We start from the raw sequence: 12924 nt of genomic DNA on the forward strand, positions 1-12924 counted from the left end.
ACCTAGGGAGGTGCCGACCCAAGTTCTAAGAGGCAGCAGCACATGGCCAGTAAGAGGAGGAAGAAGGAAGGATAAATGCCAAACAGAATGACTTAAGAATTTTATCTTAGGTACAAAGGGTAATAAGAAAAAATAAAATGAAAAGTGACTTAAAAACCAGAGAAAATACCTCCTCACCCCCAACCTCCAATAACACGTATTTAGAGAGAAGCTTCTTTTTTTGTGAAAACCGAACTACTGTCCCTGGAAGTCTATTCAATGAGATGAAGATACCTGGGCTGAAACCAATGATAATTAGGATGTCACATTCTAACACTATGTATTACAATTATTTAAAGGTAGAAAAAGGTGAGAGTCGACCACTGACCGGCTGCACCTTGGTTTGGTTTATTTTATAAACACCGGGTGAAGATGACACCACGGCCTCGTAGAATGAGAAGAGGACGACACATACCCAGATAAATGGGCAGCTGGCATTACCGAATCACCTGCTTGGAGCAAAGAGGAATTCCGGCCAGGGTTCAACAAGGTATCACTCCTTAGTTTTGGGAAAATGTGCCAACTACCGGAACACACAATAAGAACCCTAAAGCCGTTTCAAATAAAAAGGTTATAAATGAATGGCGTATGAACAGTGAGAGATGATCATTCAAAGCATAAGTCATTACTTGTTCTATGCAGCTATCCTTTAACTAAATTGCTTTAACAGTTACAAAATAACTTATGTTCACTAGAGAAAAAAATCTTTAGAAAAGAAGAAAAGGATGTTTCATTATAACCATTTCCCATATTCTGTAACACATGATCACCACTGTATTTCTCAAATTTTACCAAATCTTGAATAAAATCACAAATAAAAAAGCATGACTCAAATAACTGCATACTCTTAATCACCACATTAACAATCCCGTCTCCTTCAGAAAGAGAAATTAAAATGGAATTGACTTTTGAACCCCAGGAAATGCACGGAAGGCCGTTAAGTAAAACACACGTTGGCTGAGAATCTTAGTTTGTTGGTTTCTCCCACCACTAGCAGGACATAAATGGGGTGTGTGTGTGTATGTGTATTTATGTCTACACATATACATTTTTTTAAGGTAGAAACACATACTTTATATGTTACAGTAGGTAACTTCGTTGAGACTTCTTTGATGCGGAAGGGAAATTATAATCTTAAAAGACTATCAAGGTCATAATAAAAACGTCTTTGCGTGAAACGGTACTTTCATTTTAAATCTACGAATCGTAGACGTATGACTTTTCCTTTAGTCAATGAAAGCAGATGAGAGAAAGGAAGTGAAGTGCTGATGCCCTGGAGATGGGAATTTGTTTTTCACCATTTTCAAGTATTTGCAAAATAGATCATAGGAGCAAGTTACTATTACAAAGATTACAAACTCATCAGTAGTTTCTTCTCATGAGCACAGGGACAAATGGCAGTCTCCATGTCACTGTGGTTAGTAAGAGAAGGTGGCACCTATTCAGTGGCTGAGTTCACCGCTGTGAACTCACAGTTGAGCATCTCAATCTTCCTCCAAGTCTCTGCAGGACACGGGCGTCTGCATCCTGTACTATCGGAGGGCAAGTGAAGTTCACCCTGCCCATTGCAAGAGAAGGTGTCTGACCACACTCGCTCGGATATCAGTGATGAAAAGGGAGCTTGAGACAGCACCGTACTGGAGAGGAGGCCCTCCTCCTTGGGTTTACTCGCGTCACCACAGATCCCCACCCGGGCCTATTTCCTCTGGTTGGCTTGGAGTCGAAAGACTTACTGGACCCACTCCGGCGGTGGAGATGAAAAGCAAGGGAGGGACCTCACCTTGGTCACTGATGCAGGACAGATGTGAAAGGGCTCCCTCACGTTCACTGTTTCTAGCTTCATCCCAACTGTGAAGAAATGGCTTCTCAAATCTGCGTGGTCCTACGGGGAAAAGGACGAAAATGTTAAAAGCAATGGTATTGTAAGCTAACTCAGTAACTGTCTGGATGCTTTCCTGGATCGTTTTAGTGGGCGACTGAAATCGGATGGAAATAATTAACCCTCCCCCATTTCTGATTTCTAATTATGGCAAGATATCACAGATGTAATTATTTTCTGCAGGCTAAATTGCTTTTCCAAGGGAGAAACAAGCCTTGATGGCCAGGCTTAAATTTATACTAAGCAAAAAAAAAAATTCACACCGCACAGCTTTGATCTTCCTAGGGGCCATCAGGAGAGCTCGGCAGAGTAATAGAAGCAATCAGTCATCTAAAACACGGCAGGGGCCTCCTCAGAAAACATGGCCTCTTGCTACTGGAGTTACTTCGCAGGCTTCGGGGAGGATCTTTTGGGGGTTACAGCTTGTCTTCTGTGTTGAAGAGCACTCAGGTTATCAGTTAGTGGTATTGATATTGGTCCTTGGACATGTGGGTATAGAAGACTCCAAAACAGCCCTGTGCCCAATCAGAACCCTCCTCCTGCTCTATAAAGATGAGCCACACCCCCTGTTTAATAGGCGCCTGGCAGTTTTATAGACCATTCACAGCAACCTTATGTGTGTGAGTGGAGCTTTCCTGCCTTCTCAAGAAAACAAATTTCAATCACCACTTTAGCTACACAGCAACAGATGAGGCTGGCGGGACTCTGGACACCAGGATTTATCTTGCAGAGATGAAGGTCACCTCATAACTCACAGTCTGTATAAACAGTAGTGGATAAATAAATGTCTCTGCAGCCTGTCCCTGAGGAAATAATAGCTGCAAGTAAATCCTCCTGTTTCTAAATACATCAACTGGGTGAGAAGTACAAAAATATCTGGGGTTCTATGACTTTCTTTTATCTGCCAATGTAAAGTGGATTTTTAAAAAAGTTTTATTGAAATATAGTTGCTTTACGATGTTGTGTTAATTTCAGGTGTACAGCAAAGTGATTCAGTTATACATACATACATATATTCTTTTTCAGATTTTTTTCCCATTATAGATAATTACAAGATATTGAGTAGAGTTCCCTGTGCTACACAGTAGGTCCTTGCTGGTTATCTATTCTACACACAGTCGTGTGTATATTTTAATCCCAAACTCCTAATTTATCCACCCCCCCCCACTCTGGTAACCATAAGTTTGTTTTCGATGTCTGTGACTCTATTTCTGTTTCGTAAATATGGTGTGTGTGTGTGTGTGTGTGTGTGTGTACACAATGGAATATTACTCAACCATAAAAAAAACCTGAAATAATGTCATTTGCAACAACATTGATGGACCTAGAGATGATCATACTAAGTGAAGTAAGTCAGACAAAGACAAATACCATACGATATCGCCTATATGTGGAACCTAAAGTGGATTTTTCATTAACTCAAGGATGCCATTCTAAATACATCCAACTCTGAGGACCGTGCAGAGCCCGCAGGACCGTGCCTGCTCCTCCCACAAAAGCTGATCAGAACAGGACAGTGTATGACACCAGATCCACTTATTAAACTCACCACCACCGCTTGGCTTTACCAAAGCAGGTACAGAATGTCAATGCCGATAGAACGACAAGGACCTGTCATTTCTCATGTGGCCACAGCTGCCTGCAAATCTCCGTACCCAGTGGGCGAGCAATAAATGCTGGGTCTGGCTGGAGCACACGGTGCCTCGTGCAGGGAGGGGGTTGATCAGAACGAAGAGGGTGACGTGCTCCGTGGGCAAGGACTTATATGACCAAAACTCATTGAACTTCACAATCATCACTTGATTAAAAAATATTCTTAGGTATAGGAGATGATTTCCTTTTTTATTACTGAAAATAAAGCATTTACTTTTAAAGGTGGCTTGGAAAAGGAATCAAAAGAAACAGCATAGAGATTTCATGCAAATCAACACACAGCACCCCAAACACCAAGGCACAGCCAGAAACCACAGGTGTTAATACAAAAGTAGGGAACCCAAAATGATTGAAAGAAAAGATTAAAAGTTAATGCTCTCAGCAAACATCAACGCACCCCAGTATCTCACTACCAATAAGAACTGAATCACATAAGTGGCTTTTGCAGATAAATATTTTTTCCATTTTAGGCACAGACCCTTTAACCTTTAACCTTCTGAAAAGGAGGTTAAGACATACTATAAAACGTTGCCTGAATGTACTCAACGAGTTTATCAAGCAGTCGTTATGATACTGTTTGGTATTACATAAATGTCCTCAGGCACTAATGACACGTGTAGCTATGATAAACGGGCAAGATGAATGTACTATTTTCATGGAAGTTCTTCCGTTTCCCTCTGCTAGCAATGTCCTTCCTTGCTGCAGTGTCTCTCTCATTACTCACAGCTACAATACAAAGCTAAACGTTCTTGAGACGCGGTTCACCAATAGAAGGAAACTCGTGCCTGTTCCCTGGCTGCCTCTAACGCTAGGGGTCTCCTTTCAATTTTGACTTCTCACCTGCTCTCCCGTTTGCTTCTCCTTTTGTTTCTGCTGTAGGGCTGTCCTGACAGCACTCTGGGCTTCTGGTCTACCCACCATCCGAATCCCCTCTTGATTTCAGACTGTGTGCCTGCTCTTCGACCCACACACTTTGTCCCTCCCTCTGCACTCTGAGTAGAGCCAGCTTTCTAAGTAGGATTGACCCATAACCCCCAGATACCTTCTATATCCCAGGCTCTCACTGTGACCTTGACCACTGACTTGAAGTCTTTAGCCAAGTCTACACCCGTCCATATCTCTGCCAGAAGGTTGCTCAATCACAGCTCCCAATGCTGGGCTGGAAACCCTGAAGCCCCCAGGAACCCTACATTAAATAATTGTCCTTGACCTGCTGCCTTACTTGATTCACAGTTGTCTAGTGGGCACGGCCTTTCCTTAGAAATAAAGCATACAAGCTTAGGACAGCAATCTGGTCCTCAGATAACTTTCTCTTTTCAAGGCTGTGGACTCTATTATAAATGCTTATCGTTAATGATTCCAGGGCACCCTGCATCAAACAGTACTTCTACGTTAAGAGGGGATCACTTTGTGCAGATACCACACATTTTCTTACTTCTTTGTAGATGCTCCCTTGTCAACCTCTGAGAATCTCTCTCTGCTCATACATAAGAAATACCACCCTCCTCAAAATCATCCATGGCCACATGTGGGGTGAAAATAAAATGTTAATGACGTATTTTTAAACAATTAAAATATTGACAGGGCTTCCCTGGTGGTGCAGTGGTTGAGAATCCGCCTGCCGATGCGGGAGACATGGGTTCGTGCCCCGGTCCGGGAAGATCCCACATGCCGCGGAGCGGCTGGGCCCGTGAGCCATGGCCGCTGAGCCTGCGCATCCGGAGCCTGTGCTCCGCAACAGGAGAGGCCACAACAGTGAGAGGCCCGTGTACCAAAAAAAAGAAAAAATATATATTGTTGACAATGTTCTGTCCTGATGACATTAAAATATTAAACGGTTTAAAAATAATGCTCAGTGAACAAAGCTTTAGAAACAAGTTTTCCCTTGTGAATCATGGCTCAGATTTCCTACACCTTAAATTATTTCTACTAGGTTTCAGTTGCAAGCACACAAATTTCTTACTTGTGGAAATACATCTGTTTTTGTTCCAAACTATATGAAAACTCTTAAACTCTCTTGTTTAATATACTGAAAAAGTATATTAAGCCGGACATTTTGAGAGGTAGCTGCATACACACATAGGTTTTTTATATTTTGGTCTCAAATATCCATATCTATCTGTTATACCTTATTAAACCTGAGCTCCAAATTTCAGAAAGAAACTTGAAAACTATAAAATACATCCCTTTATCCCCAGCCCTAACTCCCACTTTCTTAAGGTCACTTTTTCATCAGCATTTTAAAAGGAAAAAAAAAAAAGAAAACTGGTAATAATGTGTACCAGTCCCACCAGTTTCAAAAGCAAGTCAACAAAATGAAAAATTTTTAAATCCAAGAGCAAAGACCCATAATGATTATGAGTTTGATTATGATTATAAATCTGCTACTCGAATATTTATGTTATTCATGAATGGTAATGCCAGAAACTTTGAACTCGAGAGGAAGGGCAGTATTTTCTATAAGGGCTTGCCCATTAGATTTCTGGTCACTGGAAACCTTTAAAACACATGACTGGGGCTTCCCTGGTGGCACAGTGGTTGGGAGTCCGCCTGCCGATGCAGGGGACACGGGTTCGTGCCCCGGTCCGGGAAGATCCCACGTGCCGCGGAGCAGCTGGGCCCGTGAGCCATGTCCGCTGAGCCTGCGCGTCTGGAGCCTGTGCTCCGCAACGGCAGAGGCCACAACAGTGAGGCCCGCATACCACAAAAAAAAAAAAAAAAAAAAAAAAAAACACATGACTGTTCGCCATGTAGTACATGCAATATTTTCCAGTCAATGCCAAACCCTTTCATTTACGTTATGCAGTTCATCCAAGAAAGATGCCAAGAAATAATTATTGAATTAAGCTGGAGAAACATCAAAAACTAGATTTCTTGACATCCATTCTGAATCTATATTCTACCATTCATTCATTCATTCGTTCAGCATTCATTAGAAACCACTGGGGTTCCACACACCATGCCACTAGGTGATGCACAGATTATACACAAAAACTGCACTTGTCAAAAGGGAGAAGGAAAAGACATGAAGACCAGCTACGGAAGATCCAGGTTTAGAAAAAATTTCAGAACAAACACTATTTTTACCTGTAGCATCAAAAAATTATAACCACCAAGATGACGGCAGTCCAGGGATTTAAAGGAGTGAAACTTAATTTTGAAATAAAAAGCATGAGACTTAGAATGACAAAAAAGATTCTGAGAAGGTAGAACAGTAAATTTGGTTAGGGAGACTGGGTCTTAAGATACTGGATTGAGGCTTTTAAGTCTGACTTCAGAGGCAAAAGGAGTCGTTCAGCACTCCTAACAAACAGAGATTTTTATGAGAAAAAATTCAACACCAGTTAAATTTCTAAATAAGCCAATACACATACCATCTGAGCGCTTTGTGTGTATAAATGTACATCCGTATTAGTATATAAGAAAGGGTACAGATATTCTCATTGAAAAACAAATTTATCACTCCTAGACCATTTACTTCAGGCTGTTAATGCAGCAGAGTACATGCATTCATTAACAAACGCCAGCTAATCATTCTCAATTCTAAGTGGGGAGAGGGAGACAGAGACAGAGACAGAGACAGAGACAGAGACAGAGAGAGTGCCTGGTCCCTGAAATGATTCACAAAACCCATTATCTACTGAGAGATAATGGGAAATTCACTGTGGGTTGAAAGATACATTCTGGCCTTTGCAAAGCTCTAGAGAATCCCTCACACCTCTAAATTATTGGATCAAGAATGATGTTATTCCTGAGATCAGGAGTAAGTAGTAAACCCTCAGGACATTTACAAATGTGCCTGTCACATTCACGAAATACTGTTTATTCAAACGAACTGGAGTCCAGTTAAATTGTTTACAGAAAAACTCCTTAAGACAGGCTGGCAATGTCATTCCCATCTACATTCATGGCTACACATTTTATTTTTGCCCGGAAGTAGTTTTATATTGATCAGAAGTAAAATACCATTCATTTTATTGGAGGGCTGTCTTACTAGTCTACCTTAACAACTGCTCTTCAGGGAACCTTATTTTCAGTCGAATGACAATGTAAAAGAGATTATATACACATCAACTTCCGTAATCCACACGAATTTCATCAGCTTTCTTCTCTCCTGACCCCACGGAGCTTTCACTCACTCCTACGAAGATACACTGACTGCACTGAGAGTAGCTTGGTTTGGTTTATAATATTCAAGCCAGTAGAAAGAGTAACAGCAATGAACACACTGCAAATACTTGTGAGCACTTTCCTTGTATTATTATTTTCCCCTCACAACAGACTATGGGGTAGGATCCATCTTAGAGAGGAAACTAAGGCACAGAGAAGTTAAGTTACCTAAGCAAGAACACACAGCTAACAAGAGGAGCCAGGACTCAAATCCATGTGGTCTGACGCTAAGTACATGATCTAGCCATCAGATTACCTACTTGTGTGTGATTAGCTCTCAGGTTATGGCACAGACCGGGAAGCAAAGACCAAAATGGATCTTTGCCTTTTTTATTGCTAATGGTAAACAAACAAACAAACAAAACCCTTATAACCTATAAGCTCCTAAGATGCTATCTCAAAGACAGATATTGCCAAGTTAAAAAGTGATAGCTATTCATTCCAACCACTTGCTGAAAACCTCCAACTTCTGCTGTCAATTCACAGCACTTTTCAGTGGTTTATGAAAAAACCGTCAGAGAGAAAATTTTGACACTAAAATTACCTCCTTATGTTTATATATAAAGTCAATCAGTCTTTATCAACAATCAACCATTATTTTTTTACTAACTGCTTTTGTGTTCTTTAAGCCAAGAAGATTTAAAAAATGTGTCCAGTAAATGCCTATGACGCTCTACAAGTTATCCGTCATCGATACCTATCTCTCATAAAATTATCAATGTTAACCCAGACAGGTTTACCTGATAAATGTGGTTCATCTAGTAAACGTCCCCAGCTGCAAAGTCCCCATGAGTCTCAACCTGCCAGTGGTATTTTTCAATACTCTATGTTAAGCACTAACCTGTGTACTGAATGAAGAAAAAAAAAAAAAAAGAGGAGGATGTGGCTCCCGACATTGAGAAGCTTGAAATTTAGTTAGAAAATGACAGAGCTGTGATAAATACAACGCTGGAAAAAGAAGTCTGGACGAGACACAATATATCTGGTTGTTCTGCCTTTACAGCTTGGCTGGTGTCCCACTTTATTTCACCTGTGAGACAGGGGACATCAGACAACCTCAGAGCATCCCCACGTACACACTGGTCCCCTAAGTGCCTCTGAAGGGACTACCGGCCCTGGGAAGAAAGCATAAACTGACTCTGGAAGAATCAGGCATCGCTATTTAAGAAACACTGCTGTACAGAGCTGCCTTAATATTGGTCATTGGCGGAACGACGAAACTTCAGGGTAAAAACTGAGGTTCTCTATGAAACAGATAAGTGACAGAGTATTAATCGATGGAAGGAGGAGAAGAGTATTACTAATTGAGAGACAGAAGACAAGGAAAAAGGAAGAACGTTCGATCGTCTTAGGTTTAACTCATCTCACAAATGCCTCCTGGATCTTAACCCAGTGCTCTCCATTTACTTTCGAGGCTGGAAGCATTGCCAATTACACTCTTTTTTTTTTTTTTTTTTTTTTTTTTTTTTGCGGTACGCGGGCATCTCACGTTACGGAGCATAGGCTCAGCGGCCACGGCTCACGGGCCCAGCCACTCTGCGGCATGTGGGATCCTCCCGGACCGGGGCACGAACCTGCGTCCCCTGTATCGGCAGGCGGGCTCTCAACCACTGAGCCACCAGGGAAGCCTGCCAATTACACTCTTACAATTTAGTATGTGCTGATCACAGACTCCCAAGACAGCTGATGCTTCTTGCCAGCCCTGCTTCATTAGATAAATACACCCCACACGATATAAAAATATGAAGAATGTGGCACAGGGGAGAGGGAGTTCAAACTAATTAACACAACACAATTAAAATGCACTTGGTGAGGATTTTCATGTAAGAAAAGCAGTGCCTCATTCCCTGTGCAGAAACCTAATTCTTACAGCCTGAGCTCCACAATCAAACGCTCCAGGAATTTCCTTAATGGTGGTCATCTGATCCTCAATCTTTAATCCTCTGGTTCTTTCTTTTTGCTTATGTTGATATGAAAAAAAATGGACAAAAAAACTGATAATGCAATTCAACCCCCCTCCACATTTTTTTAAAGTACTAAAATCTTTGAGTGCATCATACACAAAAACACTGCGCCATATAATTTTTTCAGTTCCAACATGTCCGTCTTTGGTCCGCAAGGACCTCAAACATTGCATAGGCGCCTTTCCAAAGGCCTCAACTAATTTGCATAATTTCCAAGAACAGGCTTCAGAAAAGTCAAAGGAAGGTTTTAATTAGTACTACATTCAAATCAATATATAATGACCTAGGTTTTAATCCCTTTATTCATATCAGCATGCTATGTTATGCTACAAAAAAAAAAAAATCCAACTCAGTTCATCATCCTGTTCCTCTTTTTGTTTTACGAAAGACTAGTGCTCATATGTTCATTAGATAATTACCCTCGTTATATTAGTTTCATCTAAAAATGGACATTAGGATACAAGCATTTATTAAATCAATACCATTATTATATGTCAATTCCGTTGCACTGAATTAAACTCAGCCAATGAAATATTTATAACAAAAAGGTAATAAAAAAATCTATAAGCTGAACACGAATAAGCATTTCCATTTTTTTTTTTTTTTACTTACAGCTGTATACAGCAATTTTATCAACTAGTCCTGCATTCAATCAAGTTAAAAAATAGTCATGAGAAAACGGAGTACTATATACGTCAACCTGAACCGCCAGAATTCATAACAGGCGATTATAGCAGGACTATTTCCACAGTAAGTCCAAAAACTGGTACACTGGTTGTTTTAACACAACAGGCGCAATGAGGATGCCTTTCATGAACACTTAAGCATCATAAAAGCACTGTAAGTGGCAAGAAGTTCAACCTCACTTACAGCACCACTATGAGAAAAACAACAGAGCCTATGCTGTGGGTATAGGTAAACAGTGATTACACTGCCTGTTCTTAAGCTTAGTTACTTCTCTCCTAATGAGCTAGGGTATCTCCCCACGTGTCCAGCCTGAGGGCTGTGGGCTAAAGAAAACCACAGTCGGGGCTCTGGGGGTTAGCTTTTCTCCAGCCTCACACCCTACTGCCAGGATGCGGTTGACAAAATTCTTGCTGGGTGTCCCCTTCTGCTGAGAGCCCTCGGCGCAACTCAATTGTTGTCATGGAAACAAGGCCAATGGCCCTGAACTGTCTCCCCGCATGTGGAATCCAGCCTTCAGAGGGAGGATGGATGAACAGTCAGTGATGGGCAAGGTTGACTCTGTGTCCTGCCCTTTCTGGACACATCAGGAGCTACTGAAACACAGGGGCTTACATCCATCCGTGTTCTTTCTGCCCCAGGTGGAGAAGATTCCCAATGGGAAAGTGCCGACTGCCAGCCAGCCCGGCACACATCTAAGAACGGTGGAAATCGCAAGCATCGTCCTCCAATCCCGGCTGCCCTTGCCTTCCATGGGTCAACCTACCTCCTGGTAAGAAAAGCACCCATTCTCTAGCCAGGGTTTCTCCACCTGGGTACTGCTCGCACCCTGGGGCAACTGATGCCTTGTTAGTAGGGGCTGTCCTGTCCACATAGGATGTTCCGTCCATCTCCGGCTTCTACCCACAGACGCCAGGAACATCTCTCCCAGCTCTGGGTCGCCATCAAAATGTCCCCAGACACTGAGAGAACTGCCAGATCCCCCCCAGTTGAGAACCACTGATTTAGATACAGTTAAGACTGAAGTCCCTTAAGATTTGCATTTGGGTCCTTCTTCCACCGTAGGCTCTGTGTGAGGTAGGACGGGAGATTAGCTTCTCGGGTTTTCCTCAAGTTACAGGCGGGAGGGAATATGTGGGAGGTTCAGTAGCTGGGGCCCCATCATACGTGGTCCTCATTTTCCATTCGATTTTAAACCTCTGTAGACAGAATGAACTTAAACTCCTCTTTACATCCATCTGCCTACTTGAGATCCTGCAATTTACCACTGCCTATCCATGAAAGAAAAGATGGAGCTTGAAAGTACGACCTAGGGGACCTCCCTGGCAGTCCAGTGGTTAGGACTTCGCCTTCCAATGCAGGGGGTGTATATTCATCCCTGGTCGGGGAGCTAAGATCCCACATGCCTCGTGGCCAAAAAACCAAAACATAAAACAGAAGTGATATTGTAACAAATTCAATAAAGACAAAAAAAAATGGTGCACGTCAAAAAAAAAAAAAAAAAGTACGACCTAACCTACAAAAAAAAAATAACCTGTCTGTGTTTTGAGGGAAAAAAAAACCTGCCTCCATACAACTATACTATCATTTATTAAATCATCCACAGAAAAAAGAAGTATGATCAATTCTTAATTACTCTAACTAATGGCGAGTAGCATGGAAAATCTAGAAAAAATTAAAATATGCTATGACAATGACTTTGAAATGCGTCTGCTTCATAAATAAGAGATCGATGTCCCCTCCTCGTATCCCAACACCCATGACACGAAGTTCATGCAAATATTATCTTGCTTTCCCTGAAACCCAGGAACTGGAGAGAGCCAGAATAATCAGCGGACAACAGAAGCCACTTGGGAAGGATAACTCACAGCTCAGATAACTAAGAGTGGACTGTATTTTTAAATTCTTAGTGTTTAGAATTAAAAGCAAGTCGCTATCTAGCAGATGCAGGCAGCGGTGTAGGGGGCCCTGAAATCAAGCCATTGTTGGGTGAACTCTTTATACATCTGGGCTTTGCGATTTTCATCGTTACCTTTACTGTTGGACCAAAGCTGCCCTCTTTAGCAGGTCTCACCAGATTTTTTTCCAACCTGCATAAAAACATGATGTCCCCATGGCGCTTTCTGAGTTAACGTAATGCGTGGGCTGCAGTTCAAGAACGCAGAGCACGTGAAAAATAACACAAACAAGCCCCTCCTTCTGGTTTCTGAAAGTCGCAAAGGATGCGCGTGACACAAACTGAACATCTCTGCGATTCACCATCCCCGAGAGACTTTAACAAACCTCTCCAAGTCTTTAAAGAGACGAGAAGGACAAAGGAGGGGACAGCAGAGGCCAAGCTCCCAGGTCTGGGTGTTCGGGGCCAGAGCTGGAGGTAAGCCAGCCTGGGACCAGCGGCTGGGCAGAAACTCAGAAGTCAGAAGTCCTGCCACACCAGCAGGATCACAGGGGTCGAGCCACCCATCCGGTCACAACATGACCTACTGTCTAAGACAGACTTTCTTTCAAAGAACCACTGGGGCTTCAGTTGGTGAG

The 12924-nt window shown here is 42.1% G+C and overlaps 1 protein-coding gene across 6 annotated transcripts in view; it reads right to left on the reverse strand.

The window, feature by feature from the left end:
- The window catches only part of SFMBT2 (Scm like with four mbt domains 2), a 221512-nt gene that overhangs the window by 79961 nt on the left and 128627 nt on the right, over positions 1-12924 (reverse strand). For all 6 annotated transcript variants that reach the window (XM_067030224.1, XM_059056565.2, XM_067030223.1 and 3 more), the window contains one exon: positions 1820-1921. In XM_067030224.1, the coding sequence (XP_066886325.1) occupies positions 1820-1921 (102 nt within the window). The remainder of the gene's footprint in view (positions 1-1819; positions 1922-12924) is intronic.

Source organism: Kogia breviceps, chromosome 3 (genome assembly GCF_026419965.1).
Source record: "Kogia breviceps isolate mKogBre1 chromosome 3, mKogBre1 haplotype 1, whole genome shotgun sequence".
NCBI lineage: Eukaryota > Metazoa > Chordata > Mammalia > Artiodactyla > Physeteridae > Kogia > Kogia breviceps.